This window comes from Dasypus novemcinctus, chromosome 1 (genome assembly GCF_030445035.2).
Source record: "Dasypus novemcinctus isolate mDasNov1 chromosome 1, mDasNov1.1.hap2, whole genome shotgun sequence".
NCBI lineage: Eukaryota > Metazoa > Chordata > Mammalia > Cingulata > Dasypodidae > Dasypus > Dasypus novemcinctus.
Window position 1 is genome coordinate 158,176,850 of NC_080673.1, and position 14,390 is coordinate 158,191,239.

Here is a 14,390-nt window from a genome sequence, read left to right on the forward strand (position 1 = left end):
AGCAACTATAGAGATTGGATCTCAGAAAAAAAGAGATATGGCATCAAAGACACCTCCAAGTTTACACCTCTTGATGGGGATGAGAATTATTTCTTAGCACCCAGGAAAGGACTTGGTTTTGGGAAAGTTAGATAAGATAAAATAGGGTCATTGTATGAGGAGCCAAGAGTGCATCTGATAAAGAAGTTCAGTGAGCAATTAGACATCTTTTTTGAAACTCAATAATTTGGGATTTTAGACATTTAAAGCTGGATGATTGCACGAGCTGGTCAAAACATTGAGGAATCCCTATAGTTCACAATTAGAGGCAAAAGAGGAGCCAGCAATAGAATAGCAAAAATGCAAAAGAGCAAGAACAATGAGATCATTGTGCAACATCTTGGAAATCCTGAAATCAGGTTTAGTTATTACCCTCATCATTCAGAGAGGTCAAGAGTATAGAATAAGGACTGGCGATGGTGTGGTCATTTTTGAAAGAAGTGTTTTAGAAAAGTAGCGTGGGTGGGAGGTATATTGATGAGGGTTGAAGAATAAATGGGGAGCAAGGAAGTAGAAGGAACTATAGCTGTGAGAGAGTTAGTGCTTGAAGAGGAAGCTGAGGGGAAGGAACTAGCAGAGAGGGAGATGGAAGATATGAATGAAAGGGGAGAAAAGGCCAAATGAAGTGGTCACCAATAAGATTAAAAGCATAGTGGAGATATTAGCCGGAGAAAGAAGAGAAATAGCTTCCTTTGCGTTAAATGGAAGCAAGGAAAGAAAGACAGAGAAGAATTTTAAGGATTTAATGTGTGACATTGAGGGAGTTCATGTTGTGTAGTCTCCACTTTCTGAGTAAGAAAGGAAATGATGTGTCCACTTTGAGAGGAACATAGCAAAGGGCTTAAAGAACAGGGACTAAATCCAGTACCCCTCTACTTCAAAAGGGGGCTTAGATTCCACATGGATGATGGATGCAATTCTCCTGCTTGAAGTTGTAGGCACTCTTGGCTCCCTGGTGTGGTGGTTGATCTCCTTCACCTCCCTGTTAGCTGACCGGGGTAAGTCCAATAAACCAGAGGGTAGGAGTAGCAAGTCTGCTGAGGCTCAGGGCCTGGCTGTCACGTGGACAGTCCAGAGATTCAGGTCTTCTGAGTATACACCAACCCAAACACCAGCCACAGGTCCAGTAAAAGTAACAGAAGAGGCATGAGTAGAACCATCCCAGGGTCCACAGGATGGAGGAATAGAGTATAGATTAGAGTGGACTTACTGGTGTTTTGCTGGAGAACTATTGTGATTAGTAAGGGAAGAAATTATAATATTGATATAGAGAAAGTGGCCATGGTAGCTGCTGATGGTAGGGAGAGGGAAGAGGAGATATGATGTGGGCGCATTTTCAGGATTTGGCATTGTCCTGGGTGGTACTGCAGGGACAGATGCTGGACATTGTGTGTCCTGCCATGGCCCACTGGATGGAATGGGGGAGAGTGTATACTACAATGTAGACCACTGTCCATGTTGTGCAGCAGTGCTCCAAAATGTATTCACCAGGTGCAGTGAATGTGTCATGATGGTTGAAGAGGCTGTTGATGTATGAGGAGTGGGGTGAGAGGGTGGGGGGTATATGGGGACCTCATATTTTTTGAATGTAACATTTAAAAGAAAATAAAGAAGAAAAAAGAAAAAAAGAAAAAAAAAGAACAAGGACCAAAACCAAGGTCTTCCACCACACCACAATTTACATCATATCATAAACACTCTTTACTTAGGTCCCTAGTGAATGGAAGAGGAATTAATAATGGTTGCAGGGTTACTTCCTATTGTAAAGTATTTTGTTGTAGCAGGGGTAACCTGAGAGCAAGGGACACAAAGGATGGACTCTCTCCTATGTGCTGAATGCCTGTTGCAGGGTAGCCTGTTTGCTCCAGAATTACCAGTCCCTCAGAAACCACTCAGTTATCTTAGAACGTTTACAGGACTGTGTGTCATCTGTTGGTATAAAATCTGATTTGACATATGTGGTGGTTTGAAAATGCATATACCCTAGAAAAACATGATCTTAAATCTAATTCATTCCTGTGGGTGTGAACACATTGTAAGTAGGATCTTTTGATGAGGTTACCTCAGTTAAAGTAGGGGTAAGCACAATCAGGATGGGTCTTAATCTTACTGCTGGAGTACTTTATCAGCAGAATGAAATTCAGTCAGAGAGAGAGAATACCACAGGGAGCAAGATGCTGAAAATCAGTGGAAACCAGAAGAGAAGGGAGAGACCAGGAGATACCACCATGTGCCTCACATGTGACAAGCTAAGGATCAAGGTTTGCTGGCAGCCGGGCCCAGAAAACTAGTCTTCGGGAAGAAAGTATCTCCTTGATGACAACTTAATTTGGACTTTCCCCCAGCTTCAATCCAAGAATGAATAAATTCCCATTATATAACCTGGCCCATTTCATGGTATTTTCTTTTGCAGCCTAGTTCATAAAAATAGAAAACAACCAACTCTATGCTTGTGGTTTCATATAAATTAAGTTATAGCATTTCATATTGCATTTGAATATAGAATATATTTGATTTAGTTTAGTGATATGGTTTTATGATTATGAAATACCTGGCCTAAGGGGTTATAGCAGTTTGATATGGTTATGAATTCCAAAAATAGATATTGGATTATGTTTGTGATCTAATCTGTACCTGGGTGTGAGTTATGGTTGGTGCCTTGATGGGGCCACATCATTAGGGTGTTGAGTTCCCACCCCTTGGTGGGTAAGGACTCACAGGTAAAAGGCATGGCAAAGGACAGAGTTGAGGCTTTTAATGTTGGAGTTTTGCTGTTGGAGTTTGACACTTAAGATGGAGCCCCATGGAGAGAGACAGAGCCATTCACCTGATAGTTTACAGCTGACCTTGTGGAGAAAACAGACTAGCTGAGCCCAAGGAACCCAGGAAGCCTGAACCCTGGCAGCCATCAGCAGCCATCTTGCTTCAACATGTGAAAATAGACTTTGGTGACAGAAGTAATTTATGCCTTATGGTCTGGTATCTGTAAGCTCCTACCCTAAATAAATATCCTTTATAAAAACCAACCAATTTTTCTGGTATTTTGCATCAGCACCCCTTTGGCTGACTAATACAGGGGATTTCAGGTATATTCAGAAACTCCCATTGGCCCCATCATTGTTAAAATAACCCATTAATGGGTAGCCTCATTCATAGTGAGCATTAGCTGGACCTAAGGAAAGGAATAAGGCAAACATATTTATTCTGATTACCATGTCTAAAATAAGTACAGCTATAAATATGCTAAGAAAGATGTTTTACGATAAAGATTTTCTAGTACATGTACTTAGAAAGTGACATATGGCATTTATTCTTAAAAAGGCTGTTACAAAGAAAAATGTCAATTGTCTTTTTTGAAGACTAGGAAATGTTCAATTACAGGGATTAAAATGAACATACTTTAATAGAGAGGATCATCAAGGAAATGGGATTCAGATTTGGAAGGGAATTTAGAGATGGTTTTCTTCACTATCTTTCCTTTAAGATTGGGGGATCTGGAGACCCAAGAAATGAAATGGCTTACTGAAGGGCACATCAATTTGGGCCACAAATTTCTTGACCCCCAATTTCAGATGTTTTCCACTGTGCTACAATGACAAATAGCTATCAGGCTTCTAAAGAATTGTTCTCAGGGCCAAACCAGTGAGTGTATGGCACATATGACTGTTTTCTTAATTGGACTTTATCTCTGTTTAATCATTGACACTCCTGGAATTTGGAGAAACAACCCAGGCATGCAGCTTGTTCTCCTAGAAATGAATAAGGATACAATAAGGCACAATTACTTCAGAAAAAAGTTAGAAAATATTTTGGTAATCATTATTTCATACGATCTTCCCAATAATGAGTTAAGGGCTATTAGTGCCTTACTACAGCTTATAAAAATGAGGATCAGATGATATGTTCATGGTCAAGTAGTTAAAAATTGGTGGACTTGGAGTCCACCTTTGATTCTTTCTGGTATACTCTATGTTATCTCTAGCATATTTATAACCTCTAGAGAAAATAAAACCAAACCTGTGAGGGAAGAGACAGGGAAGAAGATGGGACAAGGAAAAGGAAGAGATCAGAACTGGTGGGAGACTCTTACGAAAAGAGCTCAGGCCATAAAGAATTCAGAGCTACAAAATAGATGAATAGGTTGTGTTTCTCTTTGGATGGTCTGCCTGTGTTTTAAAGTGTTAGTCCAGAAGAGAAGTAATCGGTGCTGCACATCTTGAAATGGGACATTGACTGCTAAGTGCATTTCAAAGATAGTTGGGGATGTGAGGGTGATCTGGTTGTGACATCTGTCACCCCATTGATTGCCAGGGTTGATTTGGCTGATCTGACTGGCTAGGCAGGTGTCCCCTTTCTCCCTCCCGAAGAAGCTGCGTGCTGGGTTAAAGAGGAAAATCTTCCCTGCTAGAGGAGGACTGTTCTTCCATCAACAGTATTTGAGTAGCTGCGCTCCCCTGCTAGAACCTCCAAACAAGCTCTCCAAGATAGTTGGGTGGGATAGGCACAGGTTTGGGAATAAGGAAACTGGATTTCAGTCCCATCTCTGCTATTACCTTATTGTGCCCCCTTAAAAAAGGCCCACTCCCATTTTGGGTCTCAGTTTTGCCAGTTGTAAAATGAGGTGTATTGAATTTTATAGTTCTCAAATATTTTTCTTCCTCCACATAATTTCCATTGGTAAAGACTGCCAATAATTTGAGAAATGCTCAAAGAAACGCTGTAAATGAGAAGGAAACATATATTCTCACTTCCAAAAATTCTAATTCTCTGTGTGTATGTGTGTATTTAAAATGACTTTTAACACATTCTTGGCTAAACAGTATACTTATACATGTAGTAGTTGATTAGCTTAAATTGGTTCCTGGGTTTATTCTCTCAGAAGGGTAATTTATCCTTTACACCTTGGGAATATCTGATAGAAGTATTACATAGACAGAAAAATTACAAATGATTTCCAACAAATGACCACTACTGATCTCAATTTTACTCAGTTAATTTACTATTTTATCTGTAATAACTAACAAAAGACTCAAAGGAATTGTTGGTTTATTTCACCAGTCTTCTGAAATATATTTAGCTTAGAGATTTTTAACCAGTGTTAAAAGCTCTTGTGTACTGAATGAGTGGACAAATTCCAAGATTAACTGATTTTGCCAAGATCAACTGATACATTCTATTGAGCAAATTAAAGACAAAACTATCAGTTAAATAAACTAACCACTAGGTTAAGATCAGAAATTTTATTACAGTCATATTTTTCAACTTGTATATTGTTTTTGCATATTGGTAAACCTACAGACATTTATTGTGGGATTATGTCCCTTGACTTGAGTTTCACTTGGCATCCATGGTCCATGGTAGGACTACAGGAAGGTTAAAGAAGAAAATTAGAAATGGAAAGAAATTTTGGAATAAATATGAAATTGTGAATTCATAGCTTCTATCACCTTCTCAAAAGAATCACAATGACCAAAAAAATGCTAAAGAACCATGAATCTACTATCCTACAATAACAGGTGTCAGTTCAGGTAGTTCTTTGTTAGAACTTGAAGCTTGTTTTGAAATGTACCATAAAAATTTTCATAAGACCTTAATTACAATAGAGTTAATAATAGGTTTCAACAAGTCTTTATACATGATTCTGAAACAAACAAACAAAACCTCACTTGGTGCAAAATATTGCTGAGATAAATAGAAGATGATCTAAATAAATGGAGAGATGTTTCATGTTTATGGATTAGAAGACTTACCATTTAAAAAAGGTCAATTCTCTCCTAACTTCTAGGGTAATTAAAATAGTGTGGTATTGCCTAGGACTGACAGATATATCAATGGAACAGAACAGAATCCAGAAATAAACCCCTGCTTACACAGCCAATAATTTTTTCCCAACAATTCAATGGGAACGGAAAGAATTTTCAACAAATAGGGTTGGAATAACTGACATCCATTTGGGAAAAAATTAACTTCAACACTTATCTCACATGAAACACAAAAATTAACTCACTATGGATCACAGACCTAAACATAGAATTTAAAACATAAAGTTTTAAAGGAAAAATAAATTTCTATGCATCTTTTCAAAATGACTGTTATTTTTCTACTTTTTCAACAAACTGCTTCTCAATTCCCTTTTATAATTAAGTGGCTATAACCAGCACCTAGAACTCCTTTCAGTTCAGTCCAGGTGTCTCTGAGATAATCAAGCAATTGACTAAAGAAGATAAAACTTTTAGAACAAGCTAATATAAAACTTGGTTGGCAAAGATACATGTTTCTATTATATGTTTAATATTTTAAATTCAGGGGAAACAATTCACTTACCTTTGATGGACAAAGTTGATTATATTGAGTTCAAATACTTCCAACATAGATTTCCTAGTCTGTAGTATTACTTTTAATACAAAAGAGAGCATCTTCATATTCTCCTACTTGAATCTCTCCCCTCTGCCCTCTTCCATAGTTAAAAAAGAAAACAGTAACAAAAACCCAAACAGTAAAACATGCAACACAGGGCCATTTACCGGAGTCCGTAGAGAACTGTTCCATCAGGATGCAGTCGGATCATTCGGTTTTTCACTGTAACCCCATGCACAAATGATTTCTTGTCATTCAGAAAGTAGGTGTCTGGTACCCAGAGTTGGTCAGCTACCCTGTTGTCTAGCGTGAGGTTTAGTGGGATTCCAGAATAAGAAAGCCTTTTGTCTTTCCAAGACTGCTGGAAATACATGGTGAGTGTATAATCCTGTGAAATAAAGGACGCCAAAAGACAATGTTACTGTCATCATCATGTAAGACATTTTGTTAAGAATCTGATAACATGTGGTGTTATGGCAGCCCAAAGACCCAGAGTTCTTTTGTCCCCTAAGAGATTAAATTTGAATACATTGAAATTTGCATCTCCAAATCTAGAGCAATCAGTAGATTCAAAGTATTAGAGGAATACTTGAACAGTATGCATACTATTTAATATAGGGCAAATACACTAATTGAATTGTAAGGTTTGAAGGCACAGTAATGTTATCATGAGAAAGGTGATAAAGGGAGATTGTACTGAGAGATCCATGTTCACAAAAGGTTATCTCAGGATATGGTATTTATAGTACAATTTGGGGGAAATACTTGCTAAATTATAACTAACAATGGATGTACTTAAAGAGAGGATGTTTTTCAAACTGTAAATGCCTTTTTAAAAAATTAATTATTTTACTTTTGAAGAAGCTTTAGATTATATAAATGTTACATAAAAAATATAAGGGATTCCCATCTGCCCCACTCCCTCTCCCTCGCACACTTTCCCACATCAACAACATCCCTCAATATTGTGGTACATTTGTTAGAATTGATGGACACATATTGAAGCATTGCTGCTAACCATGGATTACAGTTTACATTATAGTTTACATTCTGTCCTCACAATTTTGTAGGTTATGAAAAGATATACAATGGCCTGTATCTGTCACTGCAATGTCATGCAGGACAATTCCAATGTCTTGAAAATGCCTCCATATTACTCCTAATCTTCCCTCTCCGATCCCTCAGAACCTCTGGTGGCCACTGCCTTTATATCAATGATAAGAGTTCTTCCATTGCTAAAAGAATAGTAAGTCTATAATCGAGCAATAGTAAGTCTACTTTAGTTCATTGTTCATTCCCCAATCTTGAAGATTTTGGGATGGTGATGCCCACTCTCCTTCTAATTGAGAGGGAACTTAGATCCCATGAGGCAGATGGATGGAACTATCTTGCTTGCAGCTGCAAACACTCTCTGTTCCTTGGGATGGGCATTGTCCATCATCATCTCCTTGTTAGTTGTCCTGGGTGAGTCAAATGAACTGGAGTATAGGTAGGTGTTGCAACTCTGCTGAAATTTAGGGCTCAACTGGCACATGGATGGATCAAAGAGTTAAGTCTCTGGGACATATATTTATCAAGTATAATGCTAATTATAGACTCAAATAAAAAAGGCAAAGAGCCATGTGTAGAGAACCTAAAAATGAGTCCAACTCTGTTACACTGGGGAGCATAAACAGGTTTATATTAATAGGAGACAGAAAGTGAGTAGAGGGTGGTAAGCTGATGTCCACATGGGTAAAGTCTATGATAAGGTGGAAAGGTATAGTTGTTCAGTGGATGAGCATGACAGTGGTGCAGTGATGTGATTAGGTTTAGTGGTGCTGGTCTGTGAGGGGGAGTAGAGTGGGAGGGTTGGGTTGGACTATACATGGAACTGTGGAGAGGGTTGGGGAAAGGAGCAGGTGAACTCTGGGGATATGGAGGTCCATGGTTAAAATTACTGTTGAGAATGTTCTTTTGGCAAATATGGGAGGGAGGGTTACTGGTGTAGGGTGTTGGACTTGGGGGGTTTGTGGGACAGGGCGCACCAGAAGGGGCTGGCTTCTATGGAATATGTAAGTATCCATCTTGTCATAGTGTGTTGTTTCAGTGGGTAAAAACCCACAAAATAAACTAGAAAATATCAAACTCTCATCTGTTCTCAATTAAAGGGACAAGAATCCTGGATAACACAGGCAGTACCTGATAAAAGAAAACAGACCAGTATGTCAAACCCTCAAAATGATTGCAAGTAACAATGAATCTTATTCTTCAAAAATTGAAACTTAGTGGTTACCTTAGGTTCCAAGGGGAAAGGAAGGGTAGAATAGGATAAAAGAAACATAGGACATTTTTAGGGCATTTGAATTGTTCAGCAGGATCTTGCAATAATGGATACAGGCCACTTCAAATTTCATCAAAACCTATAAAAGTATACAATCCAAAATGTAAACCATAATGTAAACCATTGCCTATGCTTAGTAGTAATGCTTCAATACTTGTATATCGATTGTAACAAATATACCATCTACATGTAAAATGTTATTAAAAGAGGGGGAGGGTGTTGGGTATAAGCAAATCCCCTATATTCTCTATGTGACTTTCCTGTATCTTAAAGCTTCTTTGAAAACAAAATGAAAAAAATAAGACATGGGGGAATATATAGGAGAAAATGTCACTGTACATATAACAGATCTTACAGTGATGGAAGACAATGTTTAAAATTTTTTTTCATTATTTCAATAATTTTAAACCTTCTTGTGTTTTATTGGTTATTTTTTGAATTATTATTTTATTTGCTTATTTCATTGGCTTCATTTAGGGAGAGGTTTTGGTTCACAGAAGGGTCACAACAGTGGCAGGGGAGTGTCACTGGTGCAGGGTGTCAGTGATGAGGGGATTCATGGGAAGGGGTTTACCTGGGGCATGCCACTAAGTTATATGAATATGTTCAAGTGTTCATGGGGCATTGTCTCAGTGGGTGGAGATCCACACAATAACCGAAAGAATATTGAACTCCCATCCTGGGAAGTTATGCTTCATTCTCTAATAGGACAGTAAGAATCCCCCAAGTGCAAGGGTGGTATCTAGTGAAGGAAGACAGACCATTATGCCAGACCCTTGATACTGATGGTAGTACTTATGTAAGTTTTCTTGTGAAATTGAAATTTAGCCTAGTATTATATACTGCCTAAGTGTTACCTCCTGAAAGTCTCCTTGTTGCTTAAATGTGGCCTCTCTAAACCAAGCTTAGCATATAAATATACTACCTTTCCCCCAGCATAGAATATGACTCCTGGGGATGAGCCTCCCTGGCACTAAGAGATTATTACCAAGTACCAACTAGCAATGCATCTGGAAGAAGACCTTGAACAAAAGGGGGAAATGGTAAATACAAATGAGAATTCAAAGTGAGTCGGGAAATCATCCCAGAGGTTATGCTTATGCAAATCTCAGCAGGATCTCATTGACTGCCACAGTAAACAGTGTCTCAAATATTGGGACTCCTGATGGCTCTAGATACTTCCAAAAACTATAAGTGGAGCAGAGAGCTCAGGAATTTGGCACCTTGTCAGAGGGCATTAATTTGAAATTTATGCCTCCCCCCCTCCCCGCCCAGTGTAAATGCCTTTTGAATGAATATTGCTCTGTTTCACTCACAAAGCTATCAATTAACAGTATCTGGATCTTTCTAGAGAATTACAACTTGTCTATTAGTCATGAATAATAGTTAATAAAGCACTTGTAGACAGAGATGTTTAATTGGCCTGAGAACTGATGTCAGTGTTGGAACTGCTCAACAATTCCTCTCTTACCTCTGTATAGGAAGTGATTTGTGTTCAGAGACTGCTTCCTTACCCTCTGCAAAAAGGCTACTCTAAGGATGTCTGTCAGTTTTTCCCTGGCAGTGGCAGAAAAGGAAGATATTGGCTCAACAAATGGATCAAGCTACCAGGGAGGGATAGTGATGATCACCTTAATGCTTTACTCACCATCTGTTTTTAAAGAAATTGCTCATTAAAAGAAAATAAATGGTAGCAGTAAAACCAAGTCCCAACATTTAAAAAACAGAAGGTACCCTCTTCCTTTCAGGAAATGGATATATAATAGTAACTTTTTGAATGTCTTAGTAACTGTTAAGAAAACAGTGTAACTTCTGAACAATTTCTTTGTATTACCATTGTCATTGTTATCACTAATTGAGAAACACCAGTCAAGGTCATAGTTCATATCTGGACAAACTGTACTTCAGCTAGACTCTGAAATGGCATTTGTGTATTTCTGAAAACTCTTAAAAGATCAGACAATATTCACACTGCACAATGAATTCCAGTGTTCTATAGCCATTACATTCATGAACATTTACACTGTTTACTTAGAAACCATCTTGAAATAATTCAAAAAAATTTTTGTTAAATGGAAAGGAAGACATTACTTGGCACAAATACTCAAATGATATTCCTTTAAAGGTCTAAAATCTCCTTCCATCTTACCTTGATATTTTAAAAAAAGAACTCACAAGGTTATATATAAACCTCTTATTAATTGCTACCACTTTCATTTACACTCTCTTCATATTCATAACATCAAGCTTTTCTGGAACAAAGTGAATTGGACAGATTCTTGTGCTCAGATTCCAAAACACCTGATTCTGAGCTCTACCACATTAGCTACATAACCATGGGTAACCATCTTAACCCCCTGTCCCTCAGATGTTTCATTTCTAAAATGACAATAATAGCATTTTACTGCAGTGTTATGAGCATCAATTTAGGAAATTAAGGTGAAGACACTTTAGAAATTGTAACACACTAGACAAATAAAATGTATTATCTACAAAATTGTTAATTGCTGTGTACAGATTAATATCATACTTCCTAATTACTTGGCATATTCATAATCATTTTCATAAGCATTTCTACTTTTAAAGAGATGATTATGAAACAATTTGTAGGCAGAAGGACACTGCTGTCCACAAAAATAAACAGTTGTCTGTGATCAAGTCTAGATCTTGGTGTTGGCTTCTTGTTTGTATTTCAGCCAGTGTAATAAAATTAAAAATTAGCCAAAGACATGTTCCTGTAAACTTGGTTATAGTGACCATGACAATTAGCAATGTCTCAGTACTCACAAGAAATCCTATTAGCTTCCAGATCCTTAGGAGGATTTCCTCCACATTGGACCATGTGGTGATGCCTTATTTCACAATTCTCCTCAATAAAGACTATTTTAAGGTGTAATAGAGGGAAAACAATACCTTAAGTGCAAAGTATTATAAGGGCAAAATAATACGCTAATAATAGATGTTATTGTCAAAGTGCGAGTTTGTGGTAAGTAAGCATCAGAGAGTGTAAAGAAGAATATAATGTTAACATGAGTGATCTCTGGTTAGGTTTAAATATGTGTTTTTGTGTGTATATACAAGTTTCCCCTACTGTCTCTGGAGACTGGTTTGTTTCCTGAACTGAGAAAGCTATAGGCATGGACTAAAATCTTTGTTCTACACAACTCACACTGTTTTCAATATATATTGAGTGAAAATGGCAAATGAGTCTAAATTAAAGGAGTAATATTCCCTATTTGGAATGACAAGCAAGTCAATGAAAACTTAAAACACTAGGACTTTACATTTGCCGGTAGAGTGACACGGAACAAATACACTTCACACTCATTATTCTTATCCATTTCTAGGGTTAGTATCTTAATCTAGGATCTGTTTCTCTGATAAATGGGAATATGGAAATATTAGCTTGATAATCTTAATTAAACCTCTTGAAAATGATGATTGTGGTGATTATGGTAAATATTAGGGAAAGACCTACAACAGAGCAACCTCTCTTTTTCTACTTTCTCCATCATACCACATGGTTGACAATAATCCCTTTCTCCTGGAGAGCAGTCTGTGCTCTGTGGTTTTCATAGCCCTCTCCTATCTACTTTCACCTTTGTTCGAACAATAATCTTGTGATATAGGTAGCTGTGAGGGAATTTATGATTTAAATGTCAGAGAAACTGTTACGTATAGTTTAAATAAATTATTCTATCTGCACCTTAATATAAACATTAATAATGACAGCTGAATATTAGAAAGCTTAAGACTCTGTTTTGGTATATCCTATTTTTAGTTTGAAAAGAAAGGCCTAAAATTACTGCATTCTGTTCACTCATATAACATTTCATATTAATTTTTCATTTGTCAAAAGAGCAAGCACTCTATAGAGAATGGGACATTTTTCAGAAAGAAGTGAAAGGGATTAACTTATTGGCCAGAAGCATTAAAATAATTTTTCCAGGTGTATTTACAAATGATTGACCAGCTTTCTCAAGTGTGCAAGCTGCTCCATGAGAGGAAGTGAAACATATTTACAAATTATGAGCCATAGGGGATTCCTTGACACTGAAGCAAATTAATGGGTGCGAGGTTGCTAATGAAATTGGTCAGGCTAATTCAGGCGTGAGAGAAATGGATTCACTGGGGAACGGCAAGACAGACAATACAACCAAATCAGTAGTGCTGAATAAAACTTCAAAAGAACATACTCTTTAAATCTGGATATATTTAAAGGTGCAAGAAAATAATTATATTAAATAAAAGTCATTTCATTTTGGGAAAAAATTATTCTGTTTGGATAAGTGGTTGTGGCAGTTTGATATAATAATGATTTCCAAAAAGAAATATTGGAATTATGTTTGTAATCTGATCTGGGCATGATTGAGCTATGATTAGGGTGTGGATTCCCCACTCAGTCCCCATCCCTTGGTGGATGGGGATTCACAGATAAAAGGCATGGCAAAGGATAGAGTTGGAGCTTTTGATGCGAGGGTTTCTGATGTTGGAGTTTTGATGTTGGAGTTTGATGCTGAAGCCTTAAACTGGAGCCCTGGGAAGTAAGTCCACAGAGGAAAGAGAAGCCAGACCCAGGAAGAGAGGAATCCTGAGCCCAGGATGAAGCAAGCCCTGGGAAGAAAGGAACCTTGAAGCCAGAGTAAAGCAAGCCCCAGGAATGCAGGAACCCAGGAAGCCTGAACCCTAGCAGACGTTGGCAGCCATCTTGCTCCAAATAGACTTTGGTGAGGGAAGTAACTTATGCTTTATGGCCTGGTATTTGTTAAGTTCCTGCTCCAAAAAAATACCCTTTATAAAAACCTACCAATCTCTGGTATTTTGCGTCAGCACTCGTTTGGCTGACTAATACAATGGTTTTAAACGCAGGGTGATTTTTTTACCCCTGGGAGACATTTGACAATGTCTAGTGATAGTTTAGTTTTTCACAACTGGAGGGAATGGTGGGTACAGGCATCTTGTTGGTAGATCCCAGGGATGCTTCTTAAACATCCTACAATGCACAGCAAGCCCCTGACAATGAAGAGTTACCTGGTTCAAAGTGTCAATAATGCTAAGGTTGAGAAATCAATCCTATCATACATGAAAATATCCATATCTCTAGTGTCAGTAAAAGATTTCAGAAGTTTTCGCCATTATTTATCATGAAAAACAAGTGTATTTAAATGTCTACCCCAAGCTTCTCATATATTCTTCAAAACATTTTGCTGGGGAATTCTGACATTAGATGGTTTGTAATTTGTCACTTTACCATAAGAAACATAATTTGATTAAAAAGTCCATTAATTCTCTAGCATTGGAATAGGGAAAATAGGTATGTGTTTTAGGCAAATATATTGAGGTACATATTTTAGTCAGATGAGCACTGAGAAGACTTTGTTGGTCTTGAAAAGTGAGATCCCACTTCTTGCTTCTACAGTCAGCACACATCTTAGCCTGTGTAAGTAGAGAGGCAAAATAGTACCTTATTCACAATTGCCAACAGATAGAAGCAACCCAAATGTCCATCAACTGATGAATGGATAAACAAAATATGATGCAAACATACAATGGAATATTATTTAGTCATAAAAAGGAATGAAATTCTGATACACACAACAAGGATGAACCTTGAAGACATCGTGTTCAATTATAGCTATCATCGTACAATTATAAATATGCTTTTATCAAT

The 14,390-nt window shown here is 37.5% G+C and overlaps 1 protein-coding gene across 1 annotated transcript in view; it reads right to left on the reverse strand.

Moving 5' to 3' along the window:
* Window positions 1–14,390, reverse strand: part of GABRB1 (gamma-aminobutyric acid type A receptor subunit beta1) — a 454,973-nt gene that overhangs the window by 285,492 nt on the left and 155,091 nt on the right. The window contains exon 4 of the mRNA XM_058299086.2: window positions 6,564–6,784. Within this exon, the coding sequence (XP_058155069.1) occupies window positions 6,564–6,784 (221 nt within the window). The remainder of the gene's footprint in view (window positions 1–6,563; window positions 6,785–14,390) is intronic.